The following is an 18,947-nucleotide window of genomic DNA, read 5'->3' on the forward strand; positions in this document are numbered from 1 at the left end:
ACTTAAAGTACAAAAAAATAAACATTAAAATTTTTGTATGCACTTTTTAGTTGGAAGCATGGGTATTGAAAATTAAATTCAACACTAATAAAAATATGAGAAATTTAAAATTGAATAATCAAAATTTTAGTTGATTTTATTTTTTTCTTCAATCAAGTTTTTAGTTTTTATTTATTTATTTATGGCTTCGATCAAGCATGGAAATCTTTTTAATTTTTCTGAGTTTTGTAAACTAGGTAAGAAAGTCTTGTAAAAAAAGGGTAAAATATAAAAAAAATCCTATTTTTTTAAAATTTACCGAAATAGGCCTGGTATTTTATTATTTACCGGAATGGGCCATTTTCCCCAAAATCGTGTCCACGTCAGTGCGATGTCAAGGGACGTGTCAGAAAATCGCGTCCACGTCAGCATGCTTTGCTTACGTGGACACAAATCGTGTAAATAATAAAATACCGGCCCTTATCTCCCTGAGAAGAAGTGGAGTAGGTTGAAGATAGCAGATCAGATTTTGTCTTCCTGTACTGGCAGCAAAGTAGATCGAAGATACTAGCCTTATCTCTCTGAGAAGCAGTGGAGTAGGTTGAAGATAGCAGATCTTGTCTTCCTGTACTGGCAGAGAAGTAGATCGAAGACCCTAGCCTTATCTCTCTGAGAAGCAGTGGAGTAGGTTGAAGATAGCAGATATTGTCTTCCTGTACTGGCAGAGAAGTAGATCGAAGACCCTAGCCTTATCTCTCTAAGAAGCAGTGGAGTAGGTTGAAGAAAACAGATCTTGTCTTCCTGTACTGGCAGAGAAGTAAATCGAAGACCCTAGCCTTATCTCTCTAAGAAGCAGTAGAGTAGGTTGAAGATAGCAGATCTTGTCTTCCTGTACTAGTAGCGAAGTAGATCGAAGATACTAGCCTTATCTCTCTGAGAAGCAGTGGAGTAGATTGAAGATAGCAGATCTTGTCTTCCTATACTGGCAGTGAAGTAGATCGAAAACCCTAACCTTATCTCTCTGAGTAGCAGTGAAGTAGGTTGAAGATAGCAGATCTTGTCTTCCTGTATTGGCAGCGAAGTAGGTCGAAGACTCCAGCCTTATCTCCTTGAGAAGCAATGGAGTAGGTTGAAGATAGCAGATCTTGTCTTTCTGTACTGGCAACGAAGCAGATCGAAGACACCAGTCTTACCGCCTTGGCAGAGCAGATTAAAGCTGAGGGCAATGAATCTTATCTCCTTGTCGTTAGGACTTGGATTAGCTGAAGTAGAGCAGTTTAAAGCTGTGGGCAACAAATCCTATCTCTTTGGCATTACGGTTAAATAGATTGAAGCTACAGTAGCAAATCTTACTTCCCTGGCGGTGCAATGGAACAGATTGAAGCTACGACGATGAATCTTGTTACCCAGGCATTGTAGTTAAACAGACTGAATATGGTGAATCTTATCTCCCTAAAGTTGCAGTGGAGCAGATTAAAGCCAATAATCCTATCTCCTTGAAGTTGCAGTGGAGCGGATTAAAACAACCAGATCTTATCTCTCTAAAGTTATAGTATAGCAAATCGCATCAAGTCTTATCTCCCTGAAAGTGCAGTGGAGCAGATAGAAGAAACGAATTCTATCTCCCTGATGTTGCAGCGGAGTGGATCGAAGCGCTAGTTCCTATACTTCTAAAGATGCAGTAGGAATGAATGAGGCTATTTAAAGAAGAAGAAGAGCACCAAGGTCCAGCATGACCGGGCAAAACTGGTTATTTTTAGAGTCTTTGCTATGTTTCCATTACATGACAACGAGCAAAAAGGGGCAGCTGTAATACCCAATTATTACCCGGGGCCCAAAACCATTTACACAGCCCAAATGAATTAAATACATTCGGCCCAATAAGGCACAAATTGCTAACCCAAGCCATTAGCCTAATAATACCAACCCAAATTAGCCAAACACAGAAACCTTAGTAGCTGCCTCTGTCGCAGTGGCCTCACCCCACGCACAGCAACTCCGCAAACGTCGCAGCACGTCGCCTCGCACCACGTACGTTGTTCCTGCTAACAAAACCACGAACCACAGCACAACAATAAGATATAGGATTTTTTTTGTTTGATTATTATGATTTTTCGGTATAAAAGCCGATGGTAAACCATTGTTTTGGGGGGTTTTTTGGAGGATTAAGATAAAAAAGAAGAAATCGAGAGAATGGGGGATTACGTTTTTGTATCAGAAAACTATTGAAAAGAAATAAAAAACAAAGAATCAAAGAGGATTTTGGAAGGTGATTAACTTTTTTTTGTTTTTTTCAGCTGCATCTTACTACTTTCCTTGTTTTTTTTCTCTTCTTTCTTTCTTTCACACGAAAGAAAAGGAAGAACCATACCTAGAAGGTGCTTGTGAAGCCTTTCTCTGTTCTGTGCCGAGTGCAGAATGAAGGAGTAGAGGGGTTTTGGAAGAAGCGGCGCATGCAGGAGGGGAATAACCTAGGGTTTTTTTTATTAAAAGGTTTTAAATGGCTTTTTATGCAGCATACAAAAACAGTGCCGTTTAATGGCCATGGACTTGCGCATTTTGACCTCTGGTGGGCTATTTACGCGTTGGGTCCTTTGTTTTTTTGAAGTGTGTTTAATCATTGTTTTATTTCTTTTAAATTTCGCTACATGTTTTATTACCGTTTCATTTCGGTTCATGTTGCTGTGCAGTGTTTGAGAGGTTTGGGTAAATTTTCCTTTGGGTCCTCCTCCTGTTGCGCGCATTTTGATCTGGTCCCTTTTCGTGTTTTCTATCTTTGAATTCGGCCCTTAAACTCTGTTTCTTTTCATTTTAATCCTTAATCTGTTGTTTTAGTTTTTTTTTAGTTTTTTATATATTATTAATTCTGTTATACTAATTATTACTATTATATTATTTGTTATTATTATTATTATTATACCTATACATATATACGCGCATATGTATTTTATAATATATATGTATATTTCAAATGTTTTTAATACATATACATATTTTATATATTTTTTATTATTTTATTTTCCGCATTTTTTATATACATATATATACATATTTTCATAATTTATTAATATATTATACTTATACATTTTTTTTTTGTAAATGCATGTACATATTTTATATATTTTATTATTGTTTTATTTTCATGACTTTTGTGTGCACATATATATATATATATGCATTAACATTTTATAATACATATACATCTTTTATATTTCATAATCCAAGCACATTTACATGCATTTTCAATAATAGGTATTTATGTACCCTTTTTAGAATTATTATAACGCTACGTTTGGTTCGCTGTATTGGATTAGAGGTGTATTGGATTAGATGTGTAATGGAATAGAGGTGTAATGGAAAAGCTGTGTAATAGCAAATCAACTGTTTGGTTGAATGTAATGGAATAGAGGCGTAATAGTAATCCTGTGTTTGGTTGAGTGTAATAGAGGTGTAATAGCATAATGAAAAAACTAAAATGACTAGAATACCCTTAGCAGAAATTTGTTTTGGTAAATGATTATTGTTATTGTTATTTAAATTTTAATAAGATTATTATTATCAATAATAAATAATTTAATCATATTTAAACATAATTATTATTAAATATATTTTAATTAAAATATATAATTTAATAAAATTCTTAATAATCAATATTCTTATATGAATTTACTCAAATCATAATATATGATACTATAAAATATAAATTAACATAATTATTATTAAATATATTATAATTAAAATATCATGAATTTAATAAAATTCTTAATAATTAATATTCTTATATGAATTTACTCAAATCATAATATATGATACTATAAAAGATAATTTGAAATAATTAATATTAAATATATTTTAATTAAAATATATGACTTAATAAAATTTAAAATAATTATAACTAATAAATTATCTTATATGAATTTGTATAATTTAAAATAATTATTATTACATATAATTTAATAATAATATATAATTTCATAAAATTCTTCATAATAAATTTTCTTATATGAATTTATACAATTTAAAATAATTAATATTAAATATAATTTAATAATGATATATAATTTCATAAAATTCTTAATAATAAAATATTCTTATATGAATTCATATAAGATAATTTATAATTGCTCTTTGAGGACACTTTTGTGGTTTAATCTTAGTTTTGCATGTTAATAGATGGAATAGCTTGAACTAATGGTGTTATATAAATCTGTTGGATATTTGCGCACCACAGGATAATGCCCAACCCTTGCAATCAATTGAAGGTGATGAAAAGCAAGAAGATACATCTGGTAATGGTGGTAATGATGAGCAGATGGCTTCTGAAGAAGAAGATGCTGAAAAGGTAAAGTCAAAATCTGCCACAAGCAGGCAAAATGAGAAGCTGTATGCAGTAAAAGGCATACTGAACACAAAGATGAAAAGAGCTGAGAATAAGAGAAGGAAAAAAGCCAAAAATAAATTAACCTCATGGGATGAAGCTATGGATGATGATGATGATAATTATGACTTTGGTGTGGATTATGTTAAGGGAAAGGAGCAAAACTAGTGGAGGAGTTCCAATGTCAGGTGTTGAAGTTGATGAGTGATGAGAACTAGACATACCTAGAAAATTTTATGCAGACACTGAAGGTGTTGGATCCATGCAGGATCAGAAATTTTGTTTAATCGATGTAATTCCTTTCAATGCTGTCACTTGTTAAAATGTTATTTAATGAATGCTTACATACTTTTTAAGAACCTGAACGTATAAACCTGAAAGTTATTTTTTTTGTTGAATATAAAGGGAGCAGAAATAGATTCAAACAAAAAGGATAATGGGGATTAAACACCCTGGATATTATATTTATTTGGTACTGTATCAGATGAAAAGTGTGAAATACAAATAGAGATACTTGGCACTATTCCTTTTTAGTATCAGGCCCAGGGTCTGTATTAGCAGCAGCAGGGTTGGGGGGGATTATAGGAGGATGGGGTTGTAGAAACTCCGTTATTGGCAGTTGAGGGCGAAGCTTTAGCTGCAGCCCCATTGTTTGCAGTGGCACCACTGCCCATAGATGTACTTAGGGAAGTAGACTTTGGAATCAGCCTTTGTGCCTCCAATTCCTCGCGTGCCGCTTGCTCTTTGGCTCTTTTTGCTCTTTCCAATACCTCTTCCTGTGTGCATGAATTAAAGGGGATGTCATATTTTAATAAATCATCAAAATGGAGTAGTAAAATGCAGCAAATTTGCAGATGAACGATTTCAATTCCAACAAAGAAGAAAAGATCCTGATGGCCAATTTGTTATTGCATTTACTCAGAAAATAACGGTACATCCCTATGTAAACCGACAAAGGTCAGTTTCAAAAATGCTGTAGTAGATGTAAAGTTGAATTCTAGCTTGAGCCTCCAATAACTAACTAGAAATGGAATTCAGATAATACAACTTGCTAGAATTTAAGTTGGTGTGAAACTATGGCCATGCAATTCATGATGAGGTTAAGAGAGAGGGTTGGTTACTGGAAATGCCATTGATACAGTATATTTGAAAACCTGAACGCCATAATTTTCCTCAAAAGAAAGAAAAGGGGTCTCTTACATTAACTCTTCCTATTGTAAATGAAGCAAAAATAATACCAGCATCAAAAGAAGGCATTTAAAACAAATGATGACTGCAATTTCGTAAGGCTCCCAAGAACATATGTCAAGAAAAGAAAAGAAAACCTTTAACTCCTCCCATTTAAATACCTTCAAATTATTGTTATTTTTCCAGTAAGGTTTGGTTTGTAAGCAATAGAACCAATCACTTTGGGCACCATAACATTAGGATTCAGAAACACACGTAATGGTCAAGCAGAACAGAAGTGTATTAGAGCCAAATTTCAAATTCATAAAACTCTCCACTGGTGGCGTTTGTGCATTACCAAATAAGCTATTCCAAGAGCTATGAAATAAACCCAGCAAAAGTGAACACCCCCCTCCCCCCCTAAAAGAAAGGGCCATGACATGAATCATGAATTTATCAAGGATTAGATTCAAGAACAAAATCTGGTTACCTGGAAATCCTGCACTTGCTTTTGTTGCTCAACCTGCAACCTTCCAAAAACACTCAAAAATTCCCCAACTGTGGACTTGATTCTCTCATTCAATGCTTCAGCTACAGCCTTCCCTAAGAAAAAAACATCCAGCACATTCCTGCTTTCATTATCACCTGCAATACTAAGTATCCCACTCAGTTTCACATAGAAAGGAAGAAAAAAAACACACAGCTACAATGTATTATGGGGTTGGGTTCACTCATTCTTCTCAAGAAACACTCAATTTAACCTTATTCCCACAGGTGCACACAATTGTAACCATGTTTATACTATTAGGTCTTTCAATACTTATTTTCCAACAAGATAAAATCCCTGGTTCATTACTCCAACTATAACCAGCTTAATGATGCTATCTTGATGAGCTCTTCTAGCATTTCGACTATCTTAATGAGCTCATTAATATTATCACGTTGTAAATAGAAAAAAAAATTAGGGATTTATTCATGTATAAATACACCCTCTATTGTATATTTCCACTACAAACATACACAGAGAAATTCTCGATTAAAATCCAAGTTCATGAAGCAAACACAAAATAAACCCAGAATAGTTGGATTTTTGAAACCCAGAAGCCACTTGGCAGTGATGGATTTGAACACCAAATAAAAAGAAAAGGGAATTAACACCAAGAAACCGAAAAGGAACCAGACCTGAAAAATGAACACCAAGATTCATACCTCACGCCGAGACCGAGAGAAAAAATGAAGCAGTGGCTTTCAAACGTGCTGCAACAAATGAAAGGGAAAAAATGATCGAGAGAGAGAATCGGTAAAGGCAGACGAGGAGAAATGATGAGGACAGAAAAAGGAGAGGGTCGGGTAGGGAGGGAGGGTAAAACAGAGACTTGGAAAGGGAAGCCGGACGTAATGGGTAATCCTCGATTTGGGAAGGGAATAGAAAAACAGAGAATTTGGGGATTAGGCTGGTATTGTAATACGCGCGTAATACCTATTACAGCGAACCAAACGCCGGAATAGGTCGGTAATGTAATAGGCGCGTAATCGGGGCGTAATGGATTACCTATTACACTGAACCAAACACATTGTAAGTGTTTTTGTGTATTTCACGTTTTCATATATGTATACTTATATATACATGTTTTAATATATGCATATACATATTTTCAAAATTTACTTATATATTATACTTATATATATACATACTTTGTACACACATATACATATATGATTTAAATTAAAATATTTGTTTCATGTTGTATATTAACATTTTATCATACTTTTTAAAGAAAATATGTTTGATTTCACTAAAGCATTAAAGCCATTTTTTCAAAGGCTTTCAAGATTGTAATATTCGATATTTGAGATTTTTGAGAAGATTGAGCCCTAACGTATTGGGTTCCAATTTTCCTAATTAACCTTAAATAATCGAGAATATCTTTTTCAAAACGCATAAATATAAAAATCATTTTCAGGAATTCAACATGTGATGTCCTAACGTATTGGGCATGACATCGTTTTCTTGAGATGAGAAATTTTCCTATAAAACAATAGCAATATTCAAAGTTTAGGGATTTTGAGAAATTGTACTCTAACGTATTGGGTCTCAATTTATTCGTTTGACTTAAATAATTGAATATTCTTTTAAATTTCATTATTTGAGTTTTTTTAAATCTTTTTAAACTTTTGACATCAAGACATTAAAATAATCAATTTGGTACCGATTTTGGGCGTTACGAGGGTGCTAACCCTTCATCGTGCGTAACTGACTCCCGAACCTGTTTTCTTAAAGTTCGCAGACCAGAATTATTTTTTAAGGTGAGCCGATCACACTTCAATAAAGGATCGGTGGCGACTCCAATTTTTGTTTTTTTAAAGACGACAACTAAATTTTTTTGTTTTATCAGAAAATGGTGTCCACAAGAGTTTTAAATTACATCATGTTTGTTTTATTTTTAGGTTTTTGTAAATTTTGAGAATTATTAGTGCAATTAGAAGTAATAATAAGCTCTTTTCATTTTTTTAATATATTTCATATCGGTTATATTGTTTATGTTCGGAATCTTATCTCCAAAACATAAATTTATCTTTTCTCCTTAAATGTACGTAACTTACCACTTGTTGATAGCTCAAAATAAGAAAATTGATAGTCAGAACGTAATAGCCAGCTTGCATCCATGGCAATCCTTGGGTATAAATTTTGTGATCCAAACTCAACATTATTTAGACCCAAGAGTAGTTGGTGTTGGGTTTTCTTGATTCCTTCAGGCTTCAATGCCAAAACTTGGGCTTCTTTAATTGTCTCCCTTTCTCGTTGAAAATCAAGGACCCCAGAAATCTTAAATTACAATTCTCTACCCTTCGTTTCACTGCCACAGCCCACAGGGCAACTGAGAGCAAAAACTAAGCTACAAAACACAACATTACAATCATACAAGGTTTTAAGCAGGGTTTAAGGCGGCGACTACTTCCCTTCCTCTATGAATTCATCCTCTTCTTCAAATATTCCTTTACCAAACTTATTTTCCTTTGTCCTAAAACCTGCCCAATCCCAATCCCAATCCCAAAATCCCACTTCATTTTCAGTTTCACCGTTCATTCTCCAATAATTTGATGTCCATCCCCGAAACCTCATTAATTTATTCTAATCTTTTATACAAATTCCATTACTCTAGTCCCTTTCATAATAATAAACCCACGACTCTTTACCAAAACCCTCCAAGGATTTCCAGAATTATGTGGAGAAACATAGCTAAACATGCCATTTCAAGAACCCGTTGTTCTCAATGGTTTCCTAGAACTTATAGCTTTCTGGGTGTTACTCAGGATTCAGTTTTTCCGGAGAAATTGAAGTTTGGGTCTTTTTGCTCTAGCTCAGGGTTTCTTGACATGGGTGGTCGAAAAATAGGTGAGGTTTTAGGTAATGAGGACTGTATGGGGAAACCAAATTTTGGGCTTTTGAGGAATGAGATTGGGTGCAGACTTAGAGGATTGTGCCCAAATGGATATGCTAGTGTGGCAGAGGTGGCTTCGTCGACTGATGTCGAAGATGACGTATCTGCTGTTGAAGAAATTAAGGAGTTGCTGAATGAAATGAAGAAAGAACATAGGAGAGAGAATATAAATAGGCGTAAAATTCTTCAAATACAGGAGACAGGAATGGGGGGAAACAAGTACCGAATGTTGAAAAGCAGGCAAGTGAAGATTGAAACTGAAGCATGGGAACAAGCTGCAAATGAGTATAGGGAACTTTTGAAGGATATGTGTGAGCAAAAATTGGCACCCAATTTGCCATATATGAAGTCTTTGTTTCTTGGTTGGTTCGAGCCTTTTCGTGATGCTATTATTAAGGAACAAGAGCTGTATAGGTCAGGGAAACTTAGGGCGGGTTATGCAGCTTACTTGGACCAGTTGCCAGCTGATATGGCGGCAGTCATCACAATGCATAAGTTGATGGGGCTGCTGATGACTGGAGGGGAACATGGATGTGCTCGGGTTGTCCAGGCTGCTTGCCTGATAGGTGATGCCATTGAGCAGGAGGTGGGTGAGATTGACTGCTACTTTTCTCTATATTTGTTTAATGTGTCATTGTATTTGGTTTTATTTGAGAACTACATAGTTGATGGAAAGCCTATTGTTTCATGTGTTAGATAATGCTTCACCAGATAATTCATGTCCTGTTGTTATAGTTATTTCAGGTTAGATCTTGGAAGTATTGGCATTAGAAAGTAAACTCATATAGACATAATAGACACTGAGAGGGAAAATAGAATCCGAACTTTTTCTCCTTTTTCCCAAATGAAGAATGAAGCATGAGTTGTTAGAATTACAAACCTAAAGCTGAAGAATGCTGACGACTTGAACAGTAGTTCAATTGAAGTTGCGAATGGACCTTAAATATTGTGGCATTGCAAGCAATAGATATTTAAGCTATTCTATTCCCAAATGGGAGAAGGGTGCTTATATTATGTTTGTTTAAACCTTTGGTTAAGATGAAGATATTTAAACCTGTATGTTTGGCATGGTTTTAGATGTTGGGTTATTTTGAATTTGAAGTCTACTGATTCTAAGAATGACCATTTTCTATCTAACAAATAACTATATGTGTATTTATTTTTATTTTTATTGTCCATTATCTTGATAAGAATATTAGGCATGTCAAACTAGGATCCTGCATTTTTTTCTTCAAAACTGGACATTCTGTGTTGTTACGTCATTCCTTTGCCCATGATGTTCAATTCATTGCACATTTTGTATTCCTTATCAGACATGATTCCGTTTCCTCTCTCTCTCTTATTTTTTTGAAATATTTTTTAATGTTACTTAAATTCATATAAATGCATCATTTCTTGGTCAATGCAAGTTATAGGTGACTTGGACTTCAATGCACCATTTTTCCATGGCACTTTCTTTCTTTTCTTTGTTTTATCTTCATTTGGGTGACATTTGATGGTGCTGCATTCCTTGGACCTGCTTCTCTTAATCCTGACCAACCCCATTTTTTCTTGAAATTTGGCATTAATTTGTAAGCATTTCTATCATTGTTAGGTTAGAATACGCAATTTCTTGGAGAATACAAGGAAAAAAAAGGTTGATAAAGAGGATGAAGATGAAGGAAGTGAATCCAATGCGGCAATTAAGGAGCAAGAGAGGTTAAGGAAAAAGGTGACCAATTTGATAAAGAAACAAAAGCTACCAGCAGTGAGGCAGATAGTGAAGGGACAGGACAACACAAAACCCTGGGGCCAGGATGCTAAGGCTAAGGTTCATCTAATTTCATGTAATTGCTGATGAAACATTACTTTTTCGTTAATCCTGTGATTTTTAAAATTGTGATCTCTGCTCTTTTCCCCTAGGTTGGATGCCATCTTATCGAGTTATTGATGCGAACTGCTTATATACAACCTCCCGCTGATCAGTTAGCTGATACACCACCAGATATTCGTCCTGCATTTCTGCATTCTTTCAAAACTGTAGTGAAAGAAAACAAGTGAGGACTAATTTCTATATTTTGATTGGTTCTCTTTCGTGTCAACTTCAGATTGATGTAGTCACTTCAAATTGCTGTTGTTGGGCATTTCCTTCTGCAGGAAAACTGGCAGAAGATATGGTGTTATTGAATGTGACCCACTAGTCCGCAAAGGGCTCGAGAGAACTGTAAGTAATTGGGTTATAATCCTTTTTATGAATGATTTATTACATTTTATTATTCTTTTGCTATTTAAGTTGTTAGATCAATATAAAATTCCTAGGCTGCCTTGTAAACTATCATCTAGAATATAAGACTTAATAACGATTAATAGTTTACCATCCTTCTTCCTTTTTTTTATTGTTGTCCGTGTTATGGACCAAGTAGAGCTGCTACCTTGATGCATTAGTTTGTTTTTCAAACATCTATTGGAAAGTGTAAAACTATTCTTTAATTCTTTCTTTCACCAGGCAAGGCACATGGTGATTCCTTATATGCCAATGTTGGTGCCCCCAGTCAAATGGACAGGGTATGTTGTTTTCTGTTTCATGTCAAGATTATAGTTTGATTTTTCCTTGGTTTAAGGTTTTTGATAATTTTAATAAAAGCTAGCTGTCAAGTTCCAAGAAAATGCACTTAGAAATCTAAAATATGGATTGGTTATGATATATAAGATTGCTTCTCATTTTTGGTGGTTATGCAATTGGAACTCATATAATATTCAAAATTTGAGGTATTTAATGAGAGGTCAAGTAAGATTGATGCTGCCTGTTAAAAAACTGCAGTAACCACTAACCTGGACACAGGCTTAGGATGCTGAACTAGGACAACAGATGTGGCAATTCCTGCTGATGGAGATTATCAGTTTAGGGTTTTTTTTTTTCTCCATAGAGAATTTGGAAACATTTAGCAAATCAGATTATAAATCATTTGCATTCCAGTTGAAGTAAAATGTATGAAGAATAACTTATGAGCACTTTTAAATGAAAAAGTTAACAATTTTTCTATGACAGAATGATTCCGCGACATGTTTCACTAGATTACTGGGTGCAAATTTTGAAGAACTAGCAATTTCTTTTTTTGTATTAATTAGTTTGCTAAAATTTCTTTTTGCTGGTAATATGATTGATAAGCAGCGATGACCTATCTTTTCTCTATTAATATTACCATGTAGGTAACAATTATGTTTCTTCTTCTTCCTTTTCTTTTTCTTCCTTTTGTAGTTACGACAGAGGAGCATACTTGTTCTTACCTTCCTACATTATGCGCACACATGGAGCTAAACAACAACGAGAAGCTGTCAAGAGAACCCCTACGAACCAGCTAGAACAAGTCTTTGAGGTTGATTTTTTAATAATTCTTAACCTGATGGTATTCTGCTATGGGATGCTAGTACCTAACTACTGGCTCAATTGGTGGTGCTTATATATTTCATTTCATTTGCTTTGGGTTTTTTTTTTTTTTTTTTTGCAAAGAACTTGATTTGTGTAATCAACATGGTAGGCTCTGGATACGCTTGGATATACCAAATGGAGGATAAATAAGCGGGTCCTTAATGTTGTAGATAGAATATGGACTAGTGGAGGCCGTCTTGCTGATATGGTGGACCGCAATGATGTGAGCTACTGTACCTCTTTTCTCTATTTTTTGCCTTTTTTCTAACACTTGGCACTTTTTGGCTTCTGATTGTGCTGTATATTTTATGGTCAATGAGGATGATGTTAAATTCACTGTGGTTTTGTTTTCATTTATTTTGATTCCCTGACATTAAGTGGAAATTGTAATCCTCAAACCTTGCAGGTTCCCTTCCCAGAAAAGCCAGATACTGAGGATGAAGCATTGCTTAGGAAATGGAAGTGGAAAGTCAGATCTGTGAAAAAGGAAAACAGAGAGAGGCATTCACAGCGTTGTGATATAGAGCTTAAGCTTGCTGTATGTTCCCTTCACCTTTCTATTCTACTAGTATATTTGTGTATTACAAAATCAGACTTATTCAAACTCTTTAAAACTGTGTGCAGGTGGCACGGAGAATGAAAGATGAAGAAGGTTTCTACTACCCACACAATCTAGATTTTCGAGGACGTGCATATCCCATGCACCCATATTTGAATCATCTTGGCTCGGATCTTTGTCGGGGTGTTTTGGAGTTTGCAGAGGGTCGCCCTCTTGGAAGATCTGGCTTAAACTGGCTGAAAATACATCTTGCGAATTTGTTTGCTGGCGGGGTGGACAAACTGTCTCTTGAAGGTCGATTGGCTTTCACTGAGAATCATCTGGATGATATATTCGACTCTGCAGACAGACCACTTGAAGGAAAGCGCTGGTGGTTAAAAGCAGAAGATCCATTTCAGTGCTTAGCTGTGTGCATTAATCTCACTGAAGCTTTAAGAAGCTCCTCCCCTGAGACATTTGTTTCCCATATACCTGTGCATCAGGTTCCTTCTTTTGCCATCCCCTCCCCCCTTCCCCGTAGTTTGTCTGCATAATTATTTGGATGAGATCATTCATTACGGGCACTACATGAATTGAATAGCTCAGCTGTTGGTGGTCAGTATATATATTTATATTTATGCAATTTAGACAGACATACTTTGTTGATAACCATACAAATATTGCACACAGAACTGAAAAAAAAGAAAAGAACAAAACTATAAAATTGAGCTACATGATGGAATATCAAACTGTTACATGCATTATAGAAGAGTGCCTGCGGTTTTCTTTAATTTTCAGGTTTCTACTGTCTAAACTGCATGCAACTTTTGTCCGTTCTTTTATACTGGGCTGTTTAGTGACTAGCTAAAAATGTTCCCTTCAGTCCATTAATATTATTCAAACAAATATTTAGAATGAGGAATATTTTGAGTTAATATTTTATTTTATGGATGATATATTGTACATCCTTTCTTATATGCAGTGACACTTCTTTCATCTTCTAATAGCCGTTTGCTGTTTTGGCCTATAAGCTGATCCCTTGCCTGTTGTGTTTTTTATTGCCTTCCCGTAGGATGGTTCCTGCAATGGTTTACAACACTATGCTGCACTTGGAAGAGACAAGGTATCCTTTTTCTAGTCAGAAGTTAGGATTGAAGTTATTATACCTTTTGTTTTTGCTTATAATTTTGGTTTGAAAATTAACTTACAGTTGGGAGCAGCTGCAGTCAATCTGGTTGCAGGTGAAAAACCAGCAGATGTTTACTCAGGAATAGCTGGCAGGTAAGCCATTTTTCTGTTGGTTCAAGAAAAACCTTTTAATACTCTAAGTGAGCTTTTTGATATATTCTCTTGTTGACTCCGGTCCCCCCCCCCCCCCCCCAAAAAAAAAACGACTCTAACAAGTGATTGAAAAATAACCAAGTTGGCCAGCTGTGTAAATCAATTGAAATGATTGTTCATTCATGATTCTTTTGAAAACGGAAATAACAGTTATATTAAGTTTTGTTCAACTTTTCAGATTCTGTTACTGCATTTTAGCACTTAAAAAACGAAGAACTGATAACAAAAATGTTTAGCGAATATTGAATGGATCTCTTAGGGTGATTATGCTAGAGTTTCCATTTTATGGCTTATGCATAACTTTGTTTAGTTTAATACATTTGGACAATCATAGCAAGCAGGGATCCTAGTTATTGTTTTTGAAGGAAGCAGTTGAAATGCCATTGCCTAAACCTATGCCTGGTAATTAGTAATAGCTTTCACACGTCACATTCTATATAATAGTCATCACTTTATCTGGTTTTTGATCTTGTCTAAGAGCTTCTTGACTTATGTTTTATGATTTATATATTTCAGATGATAAAAATGTTTTCCATAGAAGTTTTATATAATAATATAATAACAAAAGAACTCATATTCTGAATGTAGAGTGCTTGATATCATGCGGATTGATGCACAGAAGGATCCTTCAGTTTTTCCAGATGCATTGCTTGCAAAAATATTGGTTAACCAGGTATTCCATGGGTTCCTTGTATGATATTTGCAAAAAAAATTATAGTTTTCCAAAAAATGTGCAACTATTGTTTCTTTCTTGCACTATAATCATTCATAAGGCAGGTATGGCATTGGGAACTTGCTGAATTTATATCCATCTTGACTGGAAGCTAGTTTACATGGTAGTTGATTCTGTTTGCTGCAAATATTAACTAGGTGGATAGGAAACTGGTGAAGCAGACTGTGATGACCTCAGTCTATGGTGTAACTTATATTGGGGCACGAGATCAAATCAAGAGGAGGTTGAAGGAACGTGGTGTAATTACTGATGAAAGAGAACTCTTTGTTGCTTCTTGTTATGCTGCTAAGGTAGGGAAGGAACGCTGGACTTCTAGTACTTTAACTCCAATTAGAGTCAATAAATGAAATTGTACTCTCACCTGCTCTCTCAATTTTATGATAAAATCTTATTTATTTGTCAAACAGACAACGTTAACTGCCTTAGGTGAGATGTTTCAAGCTGCACGAGCTATAATGAGCTGGCTTGGTGAATGTGCAAAGGTGTGTCTCTTACCCTCTGTTACTTTCTCACTGCCTGTAGTTATCCATTTTTCTATTTTCTGTACACTTCAAATTTTATTGGATGCCTTTTAGCTTGAAACGTTGAACATGAACAGATTATTGCATCTGAAAATCAGCCAGTGAGCTGGACAACTCCACTTGGACTGCCTGTTGTACAACCATACCGAGCCTTAGGAAGGCATCTTGTGAGTATTTGAATTGAGTGTTTGATTTTTATAGAAACTAAGAACCTGGTAATAGATTTATTTCCAAATAGAAATGAATCTGGTAATAACTATTGAATTTGAGAACTGATAGGGCAGTGGAAGAAGATCGTATTCAAGTTGTTTGACTCAAGAAAGATTCGGATCTGACCTAAAAGAAGAAACAAAATGAATTAGAAATAATGGAAATAAAGAGAAAAGCAAAACATAAAATCAAGAAAATAATAAATATTGGGGTGAGATGAAAAACAATTTTGAATGGAAGAAAATGAAAATAAGATGGATGATGGAAAGATTGTCTGGTAGCAGAAGATCGTATTCAAGTTGTTTGACTCGTGAAAGATTTTGATTTGACCTGAAAGAAAAAACAAAACAGATTAGAAGTAATAGAAATAAACAGAAAAGCAAAACATAAAATCAAAAAATAAATATTGGGGGTGAGATGAAAATAAAAATATTGATTGGAAGAAAACGAAAATAAGACGTATGATGGATCTTTGAACGCTATGAAGACATCTCAACCCAGAAATGCTTGGATCCCATCCAAAAACTTGTCGCAAGTCAACTGATTTTCCAAACTTGAAAATTTGCAGTTTCGGTGAATAGAATTTAATAAATTTCACTTCATCTGTGTATGTATCAAGAACACTAATACTATTTTGACTCATTTTAGTTTCTTTCCATGTAATTGGCAGATAAAAACTTCCCTTCAGGTTTTAACTCTGCAACGCGAAACTGAAAAGGTACATTAACCTTATCTCAATTTTATGGTTTATACATTTGTATATTTTAGATATTACCTTTGAAGACTGCATACCCTAGCATTGATAAATAACTGAACACAGCATGTCAACCGAAGATCATAAGACAACCTGGTTTGATGACTGAAAGGATTAATAACAGTCACTGGATTTTTAGTGCAAAAGTAGCAGAAGTTATGCTACTATGTTAGATATAGCTCAGCGTTTTTCCGCTGGTCTTTTATCATATATGAACCAACGTTTCATATTGCAATGGGGCTAAATTTTATCAAGTTCTCATAATAGTGGCCACTGGCCAGAGAAATTTATGCTTAATAGGTAAACTGTTATGATACTGATTCTAAAATTGGGACTGGGTTTGCTGCTTGCTTATCCAATTATATTCCTATAAAATTTAGATTTAGATTTGGATCTATTATATTGTTGACTTTATAGCTTCATAATTTTTGTATTAAGTTGGATCTAGAATTCAAATTGCACGCTAATAAATTTAATATTTAGATTGCATTGTTTGAATTCCTTTAATCATGATTTCTGAAGTTGATTGGCCATGAGAATTGCTATGCCAATCTTCGGCTGTTTAAATTCCATAATGTTATTTAACATTTAAGTTTGAATTCCTTTAATCATGATTTCTGAAGTTGATTGGCCATGAGAATTGCTATGCCAATCTTCGGCTGTTTAAATTCCATAATGTTTAAATCACCCTAATTCGTTTAGCATTGTACATTCATGTAATGTTATTGAACATTTAAGTTTGCCCAAATGTTAAAGCGGGTGATTTATTTCTTGTAATAGATTATGGTCAAACGACAGAGGACAGCTTTCCCTCCAAATTTTGTTCACTCCCTGGATGGCTCTCATATGATGATGACTGCAATTGCCTGTAAAAAAGCAGGCTTAACCTTTGCAGGTACTGTAGTTCATTTCATGTTATTTTGGTATTTCATATTCTTGTTCTTATGGTCAATTTCAAGTTATGCTACATGTATACTTACAGGAGTTCATGATTCATACTGGACACATGCAAGTGATGTGGATAAAATGAACAAGATACTAAGAGAAAAATTTGTTGAACTCTACGAAAAACCAATATTGGAGAATGTAAGTGTCCTCACTTTCTAGTTACTGCTTTGTCTCGTGTGCATGTTAATTTGGCTTAAATTTGTTCACTTTATATTTCACTGTACAAATTTCTTAAGACCATCCTTGGACTGTGAGCTTTAGGCTTTTTTTGGCATGAAAGATGGAGAAGAGTGAGGATGGAGAATTTGCTAATTAAATGGTTAATATTCATAATCACTTTCCTACTTTAGAGCTTAACCAAGAGATTAACAAATTTTTCATCGTCACTGTTTTCGGTCCTTCATACCAAGCAGAGACTTAAACTTGTATTTTAATGGTTGGCATGAATAATAGTTTCTTAATGATTTTGAAAGAGAGATTGGTGGTGGCATTGGAAAGGGGATTGAGGTTATGTTTGTTTGTATGGTCACTGGTGTAGTGGGGTCAAAGCTCCTTCCATTATTTATCTATTACAGTCCTATACTAGTTCAATTTGTAAGTGGGTTCTATACATATGAACAGTACTAAGTCATGTATTGGAAAGTAATGGGCAAAAATGTAATGGACAGGGTGTTTAACCTGGCGCAGTGAGGGTGCTCTTTTCTCCTCACTGCACTGCTCCCTCACTCCCCTTTCTACTCTACTGGTCTGCAACATGCACCCAGATAGACACCAGTGAATATTATTTGAAAATTTTAAACTTCTTTTGCCCTTTTACATCGAATTTATGCTAAATAAGTTTCTGCAACATAGTGTTTTTGTCGCCTCATTATTTATTATTTTATTTTTGTAACTTTTTCAGTTGTTGGAAAGCTTTCAGCAGTCTTTCCCTGCATTGTCTTTTCCTCCTTTACCTGAAAGGGGAGATTTTGATCTAAGAGACGTGTTAGACTCACCCTATTTCTTCAACTAATCTCATATCTTGGCCTTTGATTTCATCTGAGCCTAGACCCTAAGAGCAACCCCATGCTTTGTGCTACCTCTGGTTCTCTGTGAATGTACAACCAGTCGAACAAGGTGAATTATCACGAGAAAATGATCCCGTAAGGAGTTGCTGCTTTACCCTTTGTATGGCATTGTGAAAGATGTTCATGGTATGTAATGTAAGGCCTCAATACCGGAGGAATTGGTTACAGTTTGTACAGTTAGCATGTAAATCAGAGCTAGTAGAGACAGATCTTAAATGGGGGCACTTGCCTGCCCTCACTGAAATCCTATTTTTTGTTATTAGGTAATAATACCATGTAATTATTACAAGTTCAAGATGATGTATACGAGAGGAAAGCATTCAGTTAAAAGAATTTGAAGAAAAACTTTAAGCAAAACCTTTTTAGAAGCTATCTCGAGGATGATTATTTCTCATTTAGTTGCAAATGATTTTTGTACGTGGTATTCTCAGGCTTTGTGCTTAAAGTAGTATATTTAAG

At 34.8% G+C, this 18,947-nt stretch overlaps 1 protein-coding gene across 2 annotated transcripts; it reads left to right on the plus strand.

The window, feature by feature from the left end:
- Window positions 1-8,364: 8,364 nt before the first annotated feature.
- Window positions 8,365-18,845, plus strand: LOC107916645 (DNA-directed RNA polymerase 2B, chloroplastic/mitochondrial). 2 transcript variants are annotated; one of them, XM_016845961.2, is made up of 19 exons: window positions 8,365-9,553; window positions 10,562-10,777; window positions 10,870-11,003; window positions 11,104-11,170; window positions 11,453-11,511; window positions 12,206-12,323; window positions 12,486-12,599; window positions 12,783-12,914; window positions 13,001-13,417; window positions 13,987-14,037; window positions 14,125-14,195; window positions 14,844-14,928; window positions 15,126-15,278; window positions 15,396-15,470; window positions 15,587-15,676; window positions 16,390-16,437; window positions 17,254-17,368; window positions 17,456-17,559; window positions 18,323-18,845. In XM_016845961.2, exons 1-19 carry the CDS (start codon window positions 8,627-8,629, stop codon window positions 18,431-18,433), a joined length of 3,087 nt encoding a protein of 1,028 aa, XP_016701450.1. In that variant the 5' UTR covers window positions 8,365-8,626; the 3' UTR covers window positions 18,434-18,845. The 2 variants fall into 2 exon arrangements, with proteins under 2 accessions (XP_016701450.1, XP_016701452.1); XM_016845963.2 differs by having other exon boundaries at window positions 8,378-9,553; window positions 10,567-10,777.
- The last annotated feature ends 102 nt before the right edge of the window (window positions 18,846-18,947 follow it).

The sequence above is a fragment of the Gossypium hirsutum genome, chromosome D11, assembly GCF_007990345.1.
Source record: "Gossypium hirsutum isolate 1008001.06 chromosome D11, Gossypium_hirsutum_v2.1, whole genome shotgun sequence".
NCBI classification, from domain to species: domain Eukaryota; kingdom Viridiplantae; phylum Streptophyta; class Magnoliopsida; order Malvales; family Malvaceae; genus Gossypium; species Gossypium hirsutum.

Excerpts from the sequence above, each read along its gene's own strand:
- LOC107916645 (XM_016845961.2), top strand. The coding sequence starts at position 8,627 with ATGTCCATCCCCGAAACCTCATTAATTTATTCTAATCTTTTATACAAA. Across the intron at positions 11,004-11,103 it reads ACTGTAGTGAAAGAAAACAA|GAAAACTGGCAGAAGATATG; the intron begins GTGAGGACTAAT and ends TTCCTTCTGCAG. Across the intron at positions 17,560-18,322 it reads AAAAACCAATATTGGAGAAT|TTGTTGGAAAGCTTTCAGCA; the intron begins GTAAGTGTCCTC and ends TAACTTTTTCAG.